The following is a 22,187-nucleotide window of genomic DNA, read 5'->3' on the forward strand; positions in this document are numbered from 1 at the left end:
ATATGTAGGCCCATCAACTACAAGAATAAGCACGACACTACCAACCTCATCAATAATGACAACTTCTGGTCACAGTAAGGCACCACCGACAAGTACAGGTATTTTTTAGATAAATGATCGAAAACATTATCTAGCACAGATTCATTTATTGGTGGTAATATTGCGTATATCGTATGTATTTTGTTGTTGGCATATTGAAATTTAAATCCATAGGTCACACCATGTTTTTGAATCCGACAACAGATTCAATTTGTCTCTGTATATCTTGTTACTATTGTTATATTATATGTTAATAGTTATCGAGATTAGGCTCCATATTATAATACAATAACTTTATGAATCATGGATGACGTCTCCCTAGTGCACTTACAGGCCTACTTAATAATATTTATAACAACATTTAAATAGCATTTAAAAAAACGAATTTTGCTAGTGTTGTGTTGTTTCCTTTATTGCATTTTAGAGCCACTAACCACGATACCAACACTATCAGGAACTACGACGGATATATCAACAACATCCGGGACCCCAACACCTACTACAGAATGTAAGTTTGAAAAAGAGTATTGTTTCACTGAAAATAATACAGATGTTTATGTAAGCATAAAATAAACAATGAGCAGAAATGCATTATTTACATTTTTGATAAATTTGTAGGACATGTTGGGGTATATTAAATAGTAAATTAAAATTAAAATACAAAAGGCAACAGTACTGGTACTGGTATTGTTATGGGCATTTAGTAATGCGCCATTTTCTTGCGCTTATAAAGCGGGCGTAAACAAAGTCTGATTTATTTAATCTAAATTCATAATTTAACTTATTTCTGATCTGAATAGCTCCCTGCGATGGCTGCTGGAGTGAGTGGATAGACACGTGGAAGCCCAGTCCTACAAATGGTGGTGATTTTGAGATTTTGGAAAAAATCACGATAGATTATCCAGTCTGCAGAATGCCCTATGAAATTGAATGTAGAGAAAAAAACTTCAAAACTCCATACCAAAGTACTGGTCAACGCGTAACCTGCAAGACTAATGAAGGATTGATGTGTCTGAATAGTGATAATTTTGGAGTTTGCTACAACTATGAAATTAGATTGTGTTGTCCTTGTAATTTGACCACAATTCCACCAACGACGTCAACAGTGCAGCCAACAACTACACTAACGGTTACCACAACTGAAGAACCAACTACTACGCTCACGTCAACAGTGCAGCCAACAACTACATTAACGGTTACCACAACTGAAGAACCAACTACTACGCTCATGTCAACAGTGCAGCCAACAACTACACCAACATTTACCACAACCGAAGAACCAACTACTACGCTGACGTCAACAGTGCAACCAACCACTACACCAACAATAATCACATCTAAAGAACCAACTACTACGCTCACGTCAACAGTCCAGCCAACAACTACATTAACGGTTACCACAACTGAAGAACCAACTACTACGCTCATGTCAACAGTGCAGCCAACAACTACACCAACATTTATCACAACTGAAAAACCAACTACTACGCTTACGTCAACTTCGAATACAAGCTACTCTTGCTAATGCAACCTTCATTTTAGGGCTTCCCTTTCCCTTTTAATTACCTCTTAGTTATGACGAAAGTGTTTGCAATGTTTATGCGGTCTCTTTTGAAGCTTTCTTCTGAATTGAATTGAGAATCGTAAACGACAATTACAATCCAACAAGCAAAAGTCCAGTACAGGATACCCTGACCTGTCTCTTATACACATCTAGATGTGTATAAGAGACAGCCCCACACACATCAATACGGTAAATCATACGGTAGTATGCTGCGTAGCACTGAACATATATCAATAAAGTATACACAAATATAATAGATTATACATTTTAATACATTATAATATATATATATATATATTATTTATATATACATATATATATATTATATAATATATAAATATATTAAAAATGTATGTCTATATATATATATATATGTTATATATATATATTTATATATATGCGTATATAATGAAGTATTGAATGGTTGCATTTTTATGATGATAGTAATATATAATACTATTATATATATTTATTTATTTAAATTTATTAAATAAAATTATTTTTATGTCCACAATTTAAAAACATAAAAAAACCAATTTGAAATATATATTTAATTTTTCCATGGATTTTAGGCCCATCAACTACAAGAATAAGCACGACACTACCAACCCCATCAATAATGACAACTTCTGGGCACAGTACGGCACCACCGACAAGTGCAGGTATTTTTTAGATAAATGATCGAAAACATTATCAAGCACAGATTCATTTATTGGTGGTAATATTGTGTATATCGTATGTATTTTGTTGTTGGCATATTGAAATTTAAATCCATAGGTCACACCATGTTTTTGAATCCGACAACAGATTCAATTTGTCTCTGTATATCTCGTTACTATTGTTATATTATATGTTAATAGTTATCGAGATTAGGCTCCATATTATAATACAATAACTTTATGAATCATGGAAGACGTCTCCCTAGTGCACTTACAGGCCTACTTAATAATATTTATAACAACATTTAAATAGCATTTAAAAAAACGAATTTTGCTAGTGTTGTGTTGTTTCCTTCATTGCATTTTAGAGCCACTAACCACGATACCAACACTATCAGGAAATAAGACGGATATATCAACAACACCAACATCCGGGACCCCAACACCTACTACAGAATGTAAGTTTGAAAAAGAGTATTGTTTCACTGAAAATAATACAGATGTTTATGTAAGCATAAAATAAACAATGAGCAGAAATGCACTATTTTCATTTATGATAAATTTGTAGGACATGTTGGGGTATATTAAATAGTAAATTAAAATTAAAATACAAAAGGCAACAGTACTGGTACTGGTATTGGTATGGACATTTAGTAATGTGCCATTTTCTTGCGCTTATAAAGCGCGCGTAAACAAAGTCTGATTTATTTAATCTAAATTCATAATTTAACTTATTTCTGATTTGTCCAACAGTCCAGCCAACAACTACACCAACAATTACCACAACCGAAGAACCAACTACTACGCTGACGTCAACAGTGCAGCCAACAACTACACCAACAGTTGCCACAACGGAAATAAAAACTACTACACTTACAACGACAGAAGGGCCACGTGAACCATTTAAATGCGAATTTGACTGCGACTTTTTTAATTCCTTTGATGGAAATAGTTTTTACTTTAAAGTTTGTGATGACATCATTACAAAAACAGTTGGAGATGTAGATCCATTTGAAGTGATAGGTATTTTTACATTACTTTGATGTAAAATAAATACGATATGAACACTTATTACTTATTTAAACTGATTAAACTTTGAACTACTTTGTTATTACACAAATATATAATATATTATATGTATTACTATGTATATGATATATGTCTATTATATATGTATACACTTTGTATTGTTTTCATTAGTTCGTCGACCGCTGGGTGATAGAAATTCCTGTTGCCTCTGTGACTTTGAACTGGAAGTGAATATGGATCGGTATTCAATAGTCGTCTATACTGTCGATAGTCACGTTTTAAGTGTGAATTCTATACCTGTCAGTCTCGGTCAGCTTCAAGCATTTAGTCAGACTATAAAAGCGGAATCCGGAATGACTATAAAAAAGGTTGTTTTAATTGTTTTAAATTATATTTTATTACGTGCTGATATATATATATATATATATATATATATATTTATATATGTATATATATATATATGTATGTATATGTGTATATATATGTATATATATTACCAGTTTCTACCTTCAAAATGTCTGTACATGGGTAGGCTTATGTATTATATGTATAACTGCTAAAACGTTATATCGTGTGCTTACTCGAATGTTTAACAAGAATTAATTCTTTTTAGACTGGAAAGACTGTTGTGATCGAGTCTGATATTGGTATCACTATAAAGTGGAAAGATAACAGACTACTGCATATATACGTAGCTAGAGAACTTGAGGGTGCACTAAATGGACTGTGTAGTATACCTAACGACGATCCAGAAGATGATGTTCCACCCAGCACTTTTCAGCCAGCTTGCAATTGCAGCGATTCTGAATGTCGTAACTGTTCTACAATTTACCCTAACTTACCAAATATATGCGACCGTCTATGGTAAATATATTTTAATCCCACATGCTCAGGATTATTTAAATACCATTCACATATTACCATAGTATTGTAACAAAGATTTTTTTAATTGCGCGCTTTTGATCATTCTCTACAAAATTATAAATACCCCAATGAACTTCAATAGCATAACTAGACATTATAGTACATGAAGCTGATGTAAGCTATCGGATTAAAGCCTCCATCAGTTGCTGATTTATATCAATATGATGGACCTATAAGTTATTGAAACAAAAATTGGGTATGTCAAGTGCGTACATTCTTAAGTACATATGTTTTTGTGTGTGTGGTTTAATGAGGGAGTTGAGGACTTATCACTCTTTATAAATACTTTTTGAACAGCATTGTAAAGATATTTATTTGCAAGGTCTCATGTGTCTGGATTACTTAAATCTAAAGAGTTTTTATTTTGCTAAAAAATATTTGAGCAGCATAACTATTTTCATATCATTGCGTTTCACTTATTAGAACTGGATCAAACTTTCTAAGTGCTAACTCTTTTAGAAAGTAGATTTTATTTTATATTTTTTATTTTATTTAATTTCCAGGTAAACTAATTACACAAACAGAAACAAAGACAAATGAAAGCTCTAGCTAAAACTTAAACAGTACCCCGGGGATTTACCATAGGTGTAAACCACTATCAGAATGGCTCTCCATTACTGCAGTTAATAAAACTAGCACACATACAATAACAAAAATTTTAATTTAAAATAATTTAGGTTAAAATATTACGAAATATAAAATGACTAATTACAAGATTTTAAAAATTTGATATACAAAATGATTAAAAGCCAATAATTAAACAATTCAAATTGCACGAATAGAAGATTGAAATACAGTGCTAAAACTTCTTCGATTAGTTAAAGTTAGATCTCCCATAAAAGAGGAAAAATAATTAAAAAAAGAATAATAAATGAATTAGTTCAAGCAAATGCTTAAATACTACAGAATCATTATACCTAGAGTTGAAATTTATAAAATCATGAATATTAAAATCAATTTCACCAAAAAGGCTCTTAACAATAATAAAATACTATACTAAGGTACTTTAATGTCTGTTCCATTGTTGGTAACTGCAACTGCTGAAGTTGCTGCTCAAATTCCCCTTCAGCAAAAACCTTCTGGTACTCCGGAGAGGTTTTTATTAATAGGTAGTTTTCGCCACACGACGTTAACCTTAACTTTAATTTATATTTAATACAAATTGTAAAAAATATACATTGTAAACAACAAACAACCACTATAGACGTTAAAACTTAGTTATGGATGCGTGATTGTCTGCCAACCTTGATAAACTTATAAAATGTTACATTGAAACTATTTACTACTAAATTAAGTTTATCTTTTATTTACTCTTTCATTCGAAAATTGAGGCGATAAGATTTTTTTCCATTTCAAAAATAACTAAACTATTATAACTACTATTCATTTTTTAGGGATCTTGAATTTTCTCATTGTGAACAGTTTGTGGATATCAGCAAATATGTAGACATGTGTAAAGAAAATATTTGCGATTGTGTTGAGAAAGCATACATGAAAAATGAAGATCTGGTTTTCGATGACGTAAACAATACATGTGGTTGTGAAATATTTGAAAACTTCATATACGAATGTAACAATCACCCAGAAAATCCTACTTGTTTTGAATGGCGAACTCCGGAACGTTGTCGTAAGATTGTTTTCCTTACATCCCGTCATTATCATATAACATCTATCTTTAAAAATCTACAATGGCTCCCTATTAAATAACGTTACTTTTGTTAACTGTTGAGTCACTTAGCTTTAATTAACCTGTCAACTATGTTCCCTTTTGTAATCTTCGTTCCTCCTCTAAATCCTGACGAACATAAGTAGCGGTCGACGTGACTTTTCTTTCAAGTCTCGTGTACATGAACTTAAAGCACATAAAGCAGTGCAACATTCTCTTATAATTGTTTCTATCTTGAACTGCTTGTTTAATAATGTACTGGCAAATTAATATGTATTCGAAGTCCGAATTTATTTGGTTTGCATTTAAGCTGGCAATGTATGTCCCATTGGCCAAATATGGAAGGAATGCGGCAGTACCTGTGAGTGGACATGTGATGTGTTTGGAAATGAAGTGGAGGATTGCAAAACAGGTACTTCACCTGGATGCTACTGCCCGCCAGGCAAAGTGAAGCTTGGAGACGAATGTGTAGATAGAGAAGAATGCAAAGATTGTAAGTGCAGTTAAACTTGTTGACCAACCATAAAACTGAAAACTAATGTTCTATTTTAAATTTTTGTAATCTAATATGCCAAAAGTACTAGTTTCGGCAATAATCATTGTTTAATGTTTTGTTAGTTTGTTTATCTAACTGTATTTATATTTACGGTACACAAACTAAATTTACTAAAACTAGATAAATTTGACCTTTGAGACAGGAAGACGTAAATGTATAGAGAAACGGGAAAGTAATGAATTGTCATCAAATAATTGAACTTGCCAATAACCTGACACGTCTCATTCACTCCCTAAAACACGAGGTTGTTATGACACTGTATTTTATGCAATTAGCTAACAATGAGAAGAGAAGCTTTAGGAGGCGCATACAAATTTATATCCTTTGAGCATTAAGTTGTCAATGTTAGGTTTTAGATATTTAACTGAGAAAATAGACAACCAAAACAGTTGAAGGTAATTCTTCTATTTGTTTCCGTTAAGGTACCTGTGTTGGTTATGGGGATCCACATTACTATACATTTGACATGTTCTACTACCCCTTCCAAGGAGAGTGCACCTATGTACTGTCACGTGACTCATCGTCAAATAGGGACTATGAAATATACGCGTCAAATGAGATTTGCATAAACGCACCAACTACTACCTGTACATACGAGATGACAGTGTTCTATAATAATCACAGTGTTGCTGTAACTCGTGAGAGAAAGGTAACATGAAAAAGCTAGGTAAGCCTAGAGGATGGCAAGTGGAAAGGAAGATATGTCTTTTCTTCGAGAATTAAACATGATTTTTAATCACAATGGATATCAACGAGAGTGACCAAATAGTTCTTAATTCAAGTAACTCTATCCATTTTTAAGGAAATTATGGTGTCCATACACATTTAGAATAACGACATGATGATGATGATAATGATAATAATTCATAACAGTATTAATTGAATGGTGGTTATTACAATGATGCTAATAATGCAAATGTGATGTGTTTATGTACATGGTGCAGCTGATGGTAATAATAATAATAATAATAATAATAATAATAATTATTATTATTATTATTATTAGTATTATTATTAGTATAATTATTATTATTATATTTGTTATTGGGATTTTTTTTTTACTAGATCTCTGTAGATGGGGATGATTGGATAATAGTGCCGCCTAAATATACAGGATATGGATTCGTAGTAGAACCAAAAGGTGTCTTCCAAATCTATGTGAGCATTCCAGCTATCAACCTTGAGTTAATGTACGACTATATCAGTGATTCCTTTATACTGACTGTGCCTTCGAGTCGATACTTCAACCAGACAGAGGGATTGTGTGGTAGGTGCAACACAAGAAACAATGATTCATCGTAACTTATAAATATCGGTGTATATTAAATTAATCATCACATTCACCTGATGAACAACTGGGAGTGATCGAAATCTCGTGCAATAATCTATTTTGTTAGTCTGCAAATGCTGTTTGTCTTTAATTTACTGATTAAATTAGTATAAATTCTCTCAGTGATAACGTCACATTGGCCATGGTTTGTTAATTTATAGAATAATTAACTGTGTAACGATTTATGATTTATCAAAAGGTCAATTCATACTGATTTCTTCTGCATTAATAATAATGGTTAGGCAGTCTATGATACGATGTGCATGGTTATGGAATGACGGTCTAGTGCTAAACATGTGTACCTTAAAAATGATAAGGGCCTACTGCTCAAGTGGAAGCAGATACGAATACTGCCCCCCCCCCCCTCCATGGCAAAAGGGCATAACTGACATTTTTGGCGAAAATGAGTTATATAGCCTAGTGGGGTCAGTACATCATGTTACACATGTTGACACAAAAACAAATTGTAAAAAAGTGTCCCCCGGGCTAGATATGGGCATGGCAAAGGGCATAACTAAACAATTTTCAGTAAATTCCCAAGGCAAAAGGACATAACTGCAAAGATAGGCTGTGATACGCTGAAGCGTGACGTTCTTTCAACAGCCAACCAATCAGAAGAGAGCTTTCTCCCTGGTTATAATGAAGTTTCATTATTTTTATTATTCTTACTGTTTGATGACATTATTAATGTCGAAATATTGAATCCCAACACGATAGCGTGTATTTCAATACTTGGAGTATGTATTATACTTTCTTATCTGAGATTAATCAGTGGAACTTTCGCTTACTGTTTGTGTACTCACAATTTGTAAATAGAAATTGGTTAAATATTATGATTCTTGACAGTAGCGTATGTCTAGTTAATGTTAGGCAAACATGATAAGTCTAGTTAATTTATGCAATAATCTTGCCTTACTTTGAATGGCAACAGTTTAATACCATGGAAATAAACTATGGTAAAATAGTAACTCTTTTAATAAAATAATTAACCATATCAGAATAACAATTCACATTTTATCTAGAAATAACAGTGGCAAAGAGAGACAACTAAAACGATTATTTAGCAAATAACTATGACAAAGAGGCACAACCACAACATTTATTTATAGCAAATGGCATGACAAAAAGGTATAACTGCACAGTTTACTCGAATCAACTGTGTTCACTAACCAAACAACAACTTACTTTTACATCTAAATCTAAATATATAATACATTTTCTAAATATTTTATTAGAATATAAAAAAAAAAACAACTAATATTCGTAAACCTAATCATTTTATTATTACTTGAATTTGGATCATAGAGAAGAATTGCTAATAATTCTATTTCATATACACATGCATCATTTACGCAGTGACGTAACGCCTATGCGCTCTTGTGCGAGGCCCCAGGCCCCTGGGGGTCCATAAGGCCCCCTACCCACAGGGTCCTCGATCTAGCACCTTGAGCCAATAATTATAAGCCAATAATGTTGATATATAACAGCATACCAATGTTTAATTCATTTTCTTGTTTGTATACTTGGTTTGTAATTTTAGTATTTATTATTTAATGCGTTTTTTTTTGTATTATTGTACATTTATTTGATAGTTTATACATGACTAACATGTGAAATTATATATTGAATGTTATTTTTGAATAATCTGACTTAAAATTGCATTGAAAGGAACTAAACTGTGTACTTATATCCTTTTGCCAAAGTTTGTCAACATGTTTTGAATCAGAAAACCCACGGCAAAAGGGCATAACTGACATTTGGAGCGCAAAAATCAATATTTATAGAAAAAATGTGTGCTACACTTGAAGAGACATTATTTGTCTATTTGAATACATTAACCATGAAATCAAATATTAAATCACATTTTAAGGTTAAATAAAATACACGTTTTGCTTAATATCTCCAAAACAGCAAATTATCAGTTATGCCCTTTTGCCATGGGAGGGCAGTGTCTTGGTATATGACTGTGTATCCATTGACCATCATCATTATTAGACCTCATCATTCTACAATTAATAACTCTATCCCAAGATAATTTACACAACCGTTTAGTAATATTTGTATATTTTTCCCAATAGGAATCTGTAATAAAGATCCATCGGATGATTTGACAATGCCGAATGGCACAATTACCAACAACACCGACGAGTTTGGATTTAGCTGGCTTGTTGATCGGAACTGCAATAATTCTACTAACGAAACTTGTACAGTTGGTGATGAGCAACCGGAAATTTGTGATGTACTATATCGGCCGCCATTTTTAAATTGTAGCATTTTTGTAGAAACTGGTCCATTTTATAACGCATGTGTTTTTGACACCGTGTGTGGAGAGGGGCCATGTGATACACTGGACACTTATGCTAGACTGTGCAACGAAAAAGGAGGGTTATGCATCGAATGGCGAGAAGAAGTGGATATATGCCGTAAGATATAGTCTTTGATAATGCTCATACTCACGGCTATATAGTAGTTGTGTTTTGGAAATGGAAGAAAAAATAATTTATATATGTCAAAACATTGCAATATTACTTTGCTATATGAATGGTTCATAATTCACTTTTTACCAAATTCAGTCTCTCTGCTAATTACCATCTTCATATCATTTTGAAAAACAAATGTTAACATTTTGGTGCTTGTTGGGTTGGATTAGTTTCTACAATAGAGAGGCAAGGTATCTTAACTAGAAAAGTAGGAGCTGATTTTTAAACATGTTTGTGTGGAAAATGGCATCCAACTAACCATAAAATAATTATTCCTAAATCAGATTTTCTTTTTATCTAGCATATCCCGAATGCGATGAATTAATGGAATACAAGGCGTGTCATGAAGGTTGTCAGGTGTTGGGATGCGATGAATGGCTAGAACGAGGTGGTGAGCAATTTACGTGTAAAAAGGTAGAGCTAGATGGTTGCTATTGTCCAGATGGACTCATCATGAACAGCACAGGACACTGTATCAGCCCGGAAATTTGCTGTAAGTAGGTCTACAACATGGTATGCCTTTTGTCTACCACAGAGCACATTAGTCCACCTGCTATAATTCTATGATAAGTAGTATATAATACTATTTGCTAATTCAACTAAATAGGTTAATACTGAGGCGTAACAACACCATTTTCACCACATTGAAATAAAATATGTCCTCTAAACTTTCACTAATGGTTTTTACCCTGATATAATGGTGATCATAGCAATTGCTTTAATTCAAAATAATGATGTTTTATATTTACTACTCTCACGTCAACAGTGCAGCCAACAACTACACCAACAGTGACAACATCTGAAGGACCAACTACTACGCTCACGTCAACAGTGCAACCAACCACTACACCAACAATAATCACATCTAAAGAACCAACTACTACGCTCACGTCAACAGTGCAGCCAACAACTACATTAACGGTTACCACAACTGAAGAACCAACTACTACGCTCATGTCAACAGTGCAGCCAACAACTACACCAACAATTACCACAACTGAAGGACCAACTACTACACTGATGTCAACAGTGCAGCCAACAACTACACTAACAATAATCACATCTAAAGAACCAACTACTACGCTCACGTCAACAGTCCAGCCAACAACTACACCAACAATTACCACAACCGAAGAACCAACTACTACGCTGACGTCAACAGTGCAGCCAACAACTACACCAACAGTTGCCACAACGGAAATTAAAACTACTACACTTACAACGACAGAAGGGCCACGTGAACCATTTACATGCGAATTTGACTGCGACTTTTTTAATTCCTTTGATGGAAATAGTTTTTACTTTAAAGTTTGTGATGACATCATTACAAAAACAGTTGGAGATGTAGATCCATTTGAAGTGATAGGTATTTTTACATTACTTTGATGTAAAATAAATACGATATGAACACTTATTACATATTTAAACTTATTAAACTTTGAACTACTTTGTTATTACACAAATATATTATATATTATATGTATTACTATGTATATGACATATGTCTATTATATATGTATAACACTTTGTACTGTTTTCATTAGTTCGTCGACTGCTGGGTGATAGAGATTCCTGTTGCCTTTGTGACTTTGAACTGGAAGTGAATATGGATCGGTATTCAATAGTCGTCTATACTGTCGATAGTCACGTTTTAAGTGTAAATTCTACACCTGTCAGTCTCGGTCAGCTTCAAGCATTTAGTCAGACTTTAAAAGCGGAATCCGGAATGACTATAAAAATGGTTGTTTTATTTGTTTTAAATTATATTTTATTACGTACTGATATATATATATATATATATATATATATTTATATATGTATATATATATATATGTATGTATATGTGTATATATATGTATATATATTACCAGTTTTTCTACCTTCAAAATGTCTGTACTTGGGTAGGCCTATATAATTATTATACTGTATTATAATATGTATAACTGCTAAAACGGTATATCGTGTGCTTAATTGAATGTTTAACAAGAATTTATTCTTTTTAGACTGGCAAGACTGTTGTGATGGAGTCTGATATTGGTATCACTATAAAGTGGAAAGATAACAGACTACTGCATATAAACGTAGCTAGAGAACTTGAGGGTGCACTAAATGGACTGTGTGGTATACCTAACGACGATCCAGAAGATGATGTTCCACCCAGCATTTTTCAGCCAGCTTGCAATTGCAGCAATTCTGAATGTAGTAACTGTTCTACAATTTACCCTAACTTACCAAATATATGCGACAGTCTATGGTAAATATATTTTAATCCCACATGCTCAGAATTATTTAAATACCATTCACATATTACCATAGAATTGTGACAAAGATTTTTTTTAATTGCGAGCTTTTAATCATTCTCTACAAAATTATAAATACTCCCATAAACTTTAATAGCATAACTAGACATTATAGTACATGAAGCTGATGTAAGCTATCGGATTAAAGCCTCCATCAGTTCCTGATTTATATAAATATGATGGACCTATAAAATATTGAAACAAAAATTGGGTATGTCAAGTGCGTACATTCTTAAGTACATATGTTTTTTTTGTGTGTGGTTTAATGAGGGAGTTGAGGACTTATCACTCTTTATAAATACTTTTTGAACAGCATTGTAAAGATATTTATTTGCAAGGTCTCAGGTGTCTGGATTACTTAAATCTAAAGAGTTTTTATTTTACTAAAAAATATTTGAGCAGCATAACTATTTTCATATCATTTCACGATGCGTTTCACTTGTTAGAACTAGATCTAGCTTTCTAAATGCTAACTCTTTTAGAAAGTAGATTTTTTATTTTTTATTTTCTATTTTATTCTATTTACAGGTAAACTAATTACACAAAAAGAAACAAAGACAAATGAAAGCTCTAGCTGAAAAATAAACAATAACCCGGGGATTACCATAGGTGTAAACCACTATCAGAGTGGCTCTCCATTACTGCAGTTAATCAAACTAGCACACATACAATAACAAAAATTTAAATTTAAAATAATTTAGGTTAAAATATTACGAAATATAAAATGACTAATTACAAGATTTTAAAAATTTGATATACAAAATGATTAAAAGCCAATAATTAAACAATTCAAATTGCACGAATAGAAGATTGAAATACAGTGCTAAAACTTCTTCGATTAGTTAAAGTTAGGTCTCCCATAAAAGAGGAAAAATAATTTAAAAAGCAATTACTACAGAATTATTATACCTAGAGCTGAAATTTATAAAATCATGAATATTAAAATCAATTTCACTAAAAAGGCTCTTAACAATAATAAAATACTATACTAAGGTACTTCAGTGTCTGTTCCATTGTTGGTAACTGCAACTGCTGAAGTTGCTGCTCAAATTCCCCTTTAGCAAAAACCTTCTGGTACTCTGGAGAGGTTTTTATTAATAGGTAGTTTTCGCCACGCGACGTTAACCTTAACTTTAATTTATATTTAATACAAATTGTAAAAAATATACATTGTAAACAACAAACAACCACTCTAGACGATAAAACTTAGTTATGGATGCGTGATTGTCTGCCGAACCTTGGTAAACTTATAAAATGTTACATTGAAACTATTTACTACTGAATTAAGTTTATCTTTTATTTACTCTTTCATTCGAATATTGAGGCGATAAGATTTTTTTTCATGGTAAAATAACTAAACTATTATAACTATTATTCATTTTTTAGGGAGCCTGTATTTTCTCGTTGTGAACAGTTTGTGAATATCAGCAAATATGTAGACATGTGTGAAGAACATATTTGCGATTGTGTTGAGAAAGCATACATGAAAGATGAAGATCTGGTTTTCGATGACATAACAAATACATGTGCTTGTGAAATATTTGAAAACTTCATGTACGAATGTAACAATCACCCAGAAAATCCTACTTGTTTTGAATGGCGAACTCCGGAACTTTGTTGTAAGATTTTTCCCTTACATCCTGTCATTATCATATAACATCTATCTTTAAAAATCTACAATGGCTCCCTATTAAATAACGTTACTTTTGTTAACTGTTGAGTCACTTAGCTTTAATTAACCTGTTTATTTACTAAGTCAACTATGTTCCCTTTTGTAATCTTCGTTTCTCATCTAAATCCTGACGAACATAAATAGCGGTCGACGTGACTTTTCTTTCTAGTCTCGTGTACACGAACTTAAAGCACATAAAGCAGTGCAACATTCTCTTATAATTGTTTCTATCTTGAACTGCTTGTTTAATAATGTACTGGCAAATTAATATGTATTCGAAGTCCGAATTCATTTGGTTTGCATTTAAGCTGGCAATGTATGTCCCATTGACCAAATATGGAAGGAATGCGGCAGTACCTGTGAGTGGACATGTGATGAGAGGGGAAATCAAGTGGAGGATTGCAATACAGGTAGTTCACCTGGATGCTACTGTCCGTCAGACAAAGTGAAGCTTGGAGACGAATGTGTAGATAGAGAAGAATGCAAAGATTGTAAGTGCAGTTAAACTTGTTGACCAACCATAAAACTGAAAACTAATGTTCTATTTTCAATTTTTGTAATCTAATATGCCAAAAGTACTAGTTTGGGCAATAATCATTGTTTAATGTTTTGTTAGTTTGTTTATCTAACTGTATTTATATTTACGGTACACAAACTAAATTTACTAAAACTAGATAAATTTGATCTTTGAGACAGGAAGACGTAAATGTATAGAGAAACGGGAAAGTAATGAATTGTCATCAAATAATTGAACTTGCCAATAACCTGACACGTCTCATTCACTCCCTAAAACACGAGGTTGTTATGACACTGTATTTTATGCAATTAGCTAACAATGAGAAGAGAAGCTTTAGGAGGCGCATACAAATTTATATCCTTTGAGCATTAAGTTGTCAATGTTAGGTTTTAGATATTTAACTGAGAAAATAGACAACCAAAACAGTTGAAGGTAATTCTTCTATTTGTTTCCTTTAAGGTACCTGTGTTGGTTATGGGGATCCACATTACTATACATTTGACATGTTCTACTATCCCTTCCAAGGAGAGTGCACATATGTACTGTCACGTGACTCATCATCAAATAGGGACTATGAAATATACGCATCAAATGAGATTTGCATAAACGCACCAAATACTACCTGTACATACGAGATGACAGTGTTCTATAATAATCACAGTGTTGCTGTAACTCGTGAGAGAAAGGTAACATGAAAAAGCTAGGTAAGCCTAGAGGGTGGCAAGTGGAAAGGAAGATATGTCTTTTCTTCGAGAATTAAACATGATTTTTAATCACAATGGATATCAACGAGAGTGACCAAATAGTTCTTAATTCAAGTAACTCTATTCATTTTTAAGGAAATTACGGTGTCGATACACATTTAGAATAACGACATGATGATGATGATAATGATAATAATTCATAACAGTATTAATTGAATGGTGGTTATTACAATGATGCTAATAATGCAAATGTGATGTGTTTATGTACATGGTGCAGCTGCTGTCTCTTATACACATCTAGATGTGTATAAGAGACAGAGTAGTAGTAGTAGTAGTAGTAGTAGTAGTAGTAGTAGTAGTAGTAGTAGTAGTAGTAGTAGTAGTAGTAGTAGTAGTAGTAGTAGTAGTAGTAGTAGTAGTAGTATTAGTATTAGTATTAGTATTAGTATTAGTATTAGTATTAGTATTAGTATTAGTATTATTATATTTGTTATTGGGATTTTTTTTACTAGATCTCTGTAGATGGGGATAATTGGATAATAGTGCCTCCTAAATATACAGGATATGGATTCGTAGTAGAACCAAAAGGTGTCTTCCAAATCTATGTGAGCATTCCAGCTATCAACCTTGAGTTAATGTACGACTATATCAGTGATTCCTTTATACTGACTGTGCCTTCGAGTCGATACTTCAACCAGACAGAGGGATTGTGTGGTAGGTGCAACACAAGAAACAATGGTTCATCGTAACTGATAAATATCGGTGTATATTAAATTAATCATCACATTCACCTGATGAACAACAGGGCGTGATCGAAAGCTCGTGCAATAATCTATTTTGTTAGTCTGCAAATGCTGTTTGTCTTTAATTTACTGATTAAATTAGTATAAATTCTCTCAGTGATAACGTCACATTGGCCATGGTTTGTTAATTTATAGAATAATTAGGGACTAACTGTGTAACGATTTATCAAACGGTCAATTCATACTGATTTCTTCTGCATTAATAATAATGGTTAGGTAGCCTATGATAGGATGTGCATGGTTATGGAATGACGGTCTAGTGCTAAACATGTGTACCCTAAAAATGATAAGGGCCTACTGCTCAAGTGGAAGCAGATACGAATACATGTCTTGGTTTATGACTGTGTATCCATTGACCATCATCATTATTAGACTTCATCATTCTACAATTAATAACTCTATCCCAATATAATTTACACAACCGTTTACTAATATTTGTATATTTTTCCTATAGGAATCTGTAATAAAGATTCATCGGATGATTTGACAATGCCGAATGGCACATTGACCAACAACACCGACGAGTTTGGATTTAGCTGGCTTGTTGATCGGAACTGCACTAATCCTACTAGCAAAACTTGTACAGTTGGTGATGAGCAACCGGAAATTTGTGATGTACTATATCGGCCGCCATTTTCAAATTGTAGCATTTTTGTAGAAACTAGTCCATTCTATAACGCATGTGTTTTTGACACCGTGTGTGGAGGAGGGCCATGTGATACACTGGATACCTATGCTAGACTGTGCAACGAACAAGGAGGGTTATGCATCGAATGGCGAGAAGAAGTGGATATATGTCGTAAGATATAGTCTTTGATAATGCTCATACTCACGGCTATATAGTAGTTGTGTTTTGAAAATGGAAGAAAAAATAATTTATATATTTCATTGCAATATCATTACTTTGCTATATGAATGGTTCATAATTCACTATTGACCAAATTCAGTCTCTCTGCTAATTACCATCTTCATATCATTTTGAAAAACAAATGCTAACCTTTTGGTGCTTGTTGGATTAGTTTCTACAATAGAGAGACAAGGTATCTTAACTAGAAAAGTAGGAGCTGATTTTTAAACATGTTTGTGTTGAAAATGGCATCTAACTAACCATAAAATAATTATTCCTAAATCAGATTTTCTTTTTATCTAGCATATCCCGAATGTGATGAATTAATGGAATACAAGGCGTGTCATGAAGGTTGTCAGGTGTTGGGATGCGATGAATGGCTAGAACGAGGTGGTGAGCAAGTCACGTGCACAAAATTAGAGCTAGATGGTTGCTATTGTCCAGATGGACTCATCATGAACAGCACAGGACACTGTATCAGCCCGGAAATTTGCTGTAAGTAGGTCTACAACATGGTATGCCTTTTGTCTACCACAGAGCACATTAGTCCACCTGCTATAATTCTATGATAAGTAGTATGTAATACTATTTGCTAATTCAACCAAATAGGTTAATACTGAGGTGTAACAGCACCACATTGAAATCAAATATGTCCCCTAAACTTTCACTAATGGTTTTTACCCTGATATAATGGTGATCATAGCAATTCAAAATAATGATGTTTTATATTTATCATCCAGCATTTTGTGAATATGATGGCAAAAAGTACGAGACGGATGATAGTTGGCGGATCAACGAATGTGAAACAGGAAGATGCGTTAACAGAACTGTTGTTATAAGTACCACAGTATGCCCAACGCCACCTTCATGTCAATCAGACGAGCGGCTGGTATCTACGGTTGTCGACGGAGATTGCTGTTTGGAATATGAATGTGGTAAGACAAATGATAGGTGTGATAGGAACGAATTTTGAGATAATGAATATTATAGAATGAGGGATTGAAAGAATGTGTGCGGTGTGAATGATGAGTGTGGAAGTGAGTGGTAAACTAGCTGAGAATGACGAAAGAATGAATTAACTAATGAAGTATGAGTGCGATGAGTAAATCACAGGGCATTATCACTAATGTGGTCTAATGTAATCTAATCCATTTTATGCAAATGGAAATATCTTAATTCAATACTTCAGTTGGTAATTGAAGTATTCATTATGGAAAGTATTTAGCCCTATCTAATGAACTTTTAGTTTGAATATTCGCTTTCAAATCCGTGATGTCGTTATTCATTGAATATTGCTCTGCTAAGAAGCGTGCTTAATAACACTGTTGATTTTTTAGTCTGTAACTGTGCAGCTACTATAACACCAACGTGTCCATTTGGTTATGAAGAATCAATCACCCTCTCTGAAACACATTGTGGATGCCCACTTGCCACTTGTGGTAAGTAAGAAATATCATTATAAAGGGAGAGTGCAGACAAAATTTTTATAACATTTTAGAAAACGATCATATTTAAATAGTATTTCTCGTTAGATTTCGTATACTAAGGAACATGTTCGGTTTCAAGCTCCTTTTCTCAGAGGAACCGGTGTTCGAACTGCTTATAAACAAAGTGTCAGAATGAGACTACTATAGAAAACGGTAGAAAACGGTGTTTTTTTCAGTTGTAAGGTGAGATATCAGTGACGGTGATATCCAGCGGATTGGGGCACACGAGGAACCCTTGTCGAGAAACCATGAACCCTGTGACAGAGACGCCTAATTATTTTGTCCGGAAACACTGCCTTGAAAGAACATTTTCTATTCTTAAAATTTGCTCACCCCAGTCCCAACTATGATCGAGCTGAGTTGGGTATACCCATGGCGAAAACTTTGGATATAGTATAATAGTAGTAGGAGTATCTTTATGACCGCCACTGAAAAAATTCCGGTCTTCACAATACAGTATTTGTATTTTCCAAAATACTTGACAAGTAACTCGATATTTGACCATAAACTGACAAATACAAAAATAATTGAAGTCAAGTATCATAATCACTACAACTTCATTTATTATCATATTTATTAACTAATGGCTGTCTTTATTCAATAGTTCCAAGAGAAGTCTGCTTGTACAATTCAACCATTATATTTGAGGTATGCTTACGTCAGTCATAAAATCTATCAAGTTGAATTAACGATACAGCATACTGTCTGTGTTAAGCTACTATACTTCAATAATAATTTTTAATATTTAAATTGATGATAATAAAACATTATGGGGAAATATTTTCCTCGGCATAGACTCATTATTAATATTCTTCCTATAATTTCATACAGACTTAAATTTGTCGACTAGTAGACTCTCTCTCTAAATCAGTAAAAATATTAATGTTTTGAAAAGTTACTTATTTGATTTTTTGAAAATAGCTCATTCAAAGTTCATTTAAATGTGTTAGTTCCTGTATCACATAGGTAAAATAATACCACAGTGGTTCTTCTATTGTTTTCAAAACAGGCTGGTAGCATTTAATAGGCCTATAATGAATTGTGTAGCACTCTTTAATTCATCCACTCAGTAGCTTCAAGCTGAAAATTCCCTTCACAAAGATTATGTTATATTCTCATTTGTATCTACAGCCAGGTGAAGCCATTGAAGTTGACTATTGTACAACGTGTACATGCTTAGAGGATTCGCCTGTCCCAGGGAACTTCTATAGATACGATTGCAATACACTGGGCTGTTCTAACTGTTCTGAGGTAAATTTTTGCAGCAACAACAAACTGATACACTCCCCATTGTTGTTAAAATGGAAAATGCAGCACCTTGCAGATATAGGTTTTAATCTTGATATTTCTGTGGGTTTTATCTCGAATTAAAATTTTTATTGTGAATAATGGCCTGTTTGACCACGTATACCTATGTATAATCAATCAATCAATCACAAAAACTTGCAAAGCACCGTGTATCCATATAATATCTTCAATGGATTGAAGTCAATAAAATAGACTAATAAAAATTGTACGTGAAATATAAAAAAATGTAAGACGGCAACATCTTTTGAAAACAGGAATATAATTATGTCATCACAAACATGCTTTGTCTAGATATGTTGTCTAGTTTTTGCATAATAAAGATAAATAATAAATATTATTATTATTAAATTGGAACGATTTTTGTATTTGTGTATGTTATAATGATCATATTTATGCAAATGATATATATTTATCTTTCTAAAAAGGGTTATGTTTCCGTGCCTAAGGAAGGAGTTTGCTGCGGCGAGTGCAAACAAAAATACTGTATCGATCCTGAAGGCAATTACAAAAGTGTAAGTTTTAGAATATGGCTACCATCGTTGGATAACTTTGCGTATCTATTACTATGTGAACGTATTGTTGATATAATGGTATATTATTGGATAGGCCTTATAGGTGGTCCTCGTCTAACAGCCAATCAAGTAGCATTCACCTTCCTTATAACCCAGTCTCCCCTCCATTCACCATCATCATCATCATGAATGTTGAACATTTTTCTACCTTATAATGATATAATCATGGAAAAAGTTGCTATCATTTTAGACTGGTGACACATGGTCACCAACGCCATGTGACACTTGTACATGTGTTGAAAATGGTGACGAGGTGAAGGAGAGTTGTGTCACTACAGCATGTCCGCCTTTCAATGAATCTGCCTGTATTGAACCAGGGGTAAGAGTGAATACTTTTTATTAAACCATGATTCCCAAGCTGTGGGCAATGGTTCACTGCACTGCGATTTACATAAGTTTCACTAGTGAACCATTGCACACAGCTTGGTTCACTAAAATGAACATGTATTTCTTAAACCACTACTTATGCCTATTTTTATGTATTTGTTTTTTTCAATAACTTTAACATAATATAGTATCACAGATCCTGTATAATATGAAGTGCACAATGCGGCCTGTATGTAGACTATACCTATGGCAACATATGAGCTAAAAAGTTACTGTTGGTTTTTTAATTTCAGTCGGTTATCAAACTGGATCCCTCCGGATGCTGTCACATTTGTGGTGAGTTTTTGCATGGTATTACAACGATACTTCTGTGCAGCTACATGTCTAATGAGTAGTAACTGGGGCTCTAAAATGGGAGTCAGCAACAGGTTCCCACTGGGTTTAACGGGGTCCAGCGTTTCATGTAGTTAGATGCCTAATCCACACGATTGCAACAGTGCGGAAATACAAAATAAGTTAAGCAATGAATTACAATTGGTAAATACATGGTTAATTATTAATAAGTTGTCGCTTAATTATAGTAAAACTTCCTCAATATTATTTGGTTCAAATCGCATGCTTAAAAATCAACCTAGTTTAAGAGTGCACTGTAATGGTAACATTATTGAGAACCATTAGTCAGTTGAATATTTAGGAATTTTACTGAATCATTATCTTAATTGTGAAGAAATTACTTACTCTGTTTTAAAAAAGGTTAATTCTATGGTTAAATTCTTATATCGAATTAGACAATACCTTAACTTTTACACTCTAAAATTGTTAGCCTCCAGTCTTATTCTATGCAATTATGATTACGGATGCAGTTTTTGGTACGCTTGCCTTAGAAAATCGTTAAAAGTAAAGTTATAATCTTCTCAAAATAAAGTTATGAGATGTATTTGTGTCTACTGGGTTATCGGTGCACGGAGCGACGTAATTTCAATCCGCAATGAGAAAAGGGGTCCGGTTGTATATCCACACGAGGAAATGCAATAAATTGAAATAATTACGCCGACCGAAGAACACCAATTGTGGTGTACCTACACCCATTGACACAAAGAGTTTTTCCGCTGATGTCGGAAAATTTATTTGTGTCTACTGGGCTAAGAATTAACTATATGGACCCGCCCACTCTTGACCACCACCCTCAATACACTGTACACAATAAAGTAACACATGATCTGATAACGGTGTGATTCGGTCGTGATTTATTACGACAAAAGGCAAAGGGACCGTCGCACACGATCGGTCACTAAATTAATTCCCATAGTAAAAATTCTTAAAAAGTGGCCAACAAGCCAAGCGGAAGGGTGCTGACCCCGAAAGGAATTATCGGTGCACTGAGCGAGGTAATTTTAATCCGC

General features: G+C 33.4%; 1 protein-coding gene across 1 annotated transcript; it reads left to right on the forward strand.

The window, feature by feature from the left end:
- Positions 1–55: 55 nt before the first annotated feature.
- On the forward strand, positions 56–21,194 carry LOC117101439 (mucin-5B-like). The gene is made up of 28 exons (XM_033241417.1): positions 56–98; positions 464–547; positions 840–1,425; positions 3,032–3,285; positions 3,463–3,659; positions 3,905–4,155; positions 5,610–5,842; positions 6,192–6,374; positions 6,860–7,086; positions 7,503–7,704; positions 9,846–10,190; positions 10,549–10,740; positions 11,014–11,613; positions 11,792–11,988; positions 12,251–12,501; positions 13,934–14,166; positions 14,528–14,710; positions 15,196–15,422; positions 15,953–16,154; positions 16,698–17,042; positions 17,394–17,585; positions 17,831–18,025; positions 18,428–18,529; positions 19,182–19,225; positions 19,709–19,828; positions 20,311–20,397; positions 20,648–20,776; positions 21,078–21,194. Exons 1-28 carry the CDS (start codon positions 56–58, stop codon positions 21,177–21,179), a joined length of 6,006 nt encoding a protein of 2,001 aa, XP_033097308.1. The 3' UTR covers positions 21,180–21,194.
- Positions 21,195–22,187: the final 993 nt, after the last annotated feature.

The sequence above is a fragment of the Anneissia japonica genome, unplaced genomic scaffold (genome assembly GCF_011630105.1).
Source record: "Anneissia japonica isolate Jap-2015-1 unplaced genomic scaffold, ASM1163010v1 scaffold287782_len627234_cov183, whole genome shotgun sequence".
Classification (NCBI taxonomy): Eukaryota; Metazoa; Echinodermata; class Crinoidea; order Comatulida; family Comatulidae; genus Anneissia; species Anneissia japonica.

Bases quoted from the DNA above. Each gene is read 5' to 3' on its own strand.
- LOC117101439 (XM_033241417.1), top strand. From the start codon at position 56: ATGACAACTTCTGGTCACAGTAAGGCACCACCGACAAGTACAG. The intron at 1,426-3,031 runs ATTAACGGTTAC...GCCAACAACTAC, and splicing joins ACAGTCCAGCCAACAACTAC to ACCAACAATTACCACAACCG. The intron at 10,741-11,013 runs GTAAGTAGGTCT...TCACGTCAACAG, and splicing joins TATCAGCCCGGAAATTTGCT to TGCAGCCAACAACTACACCA.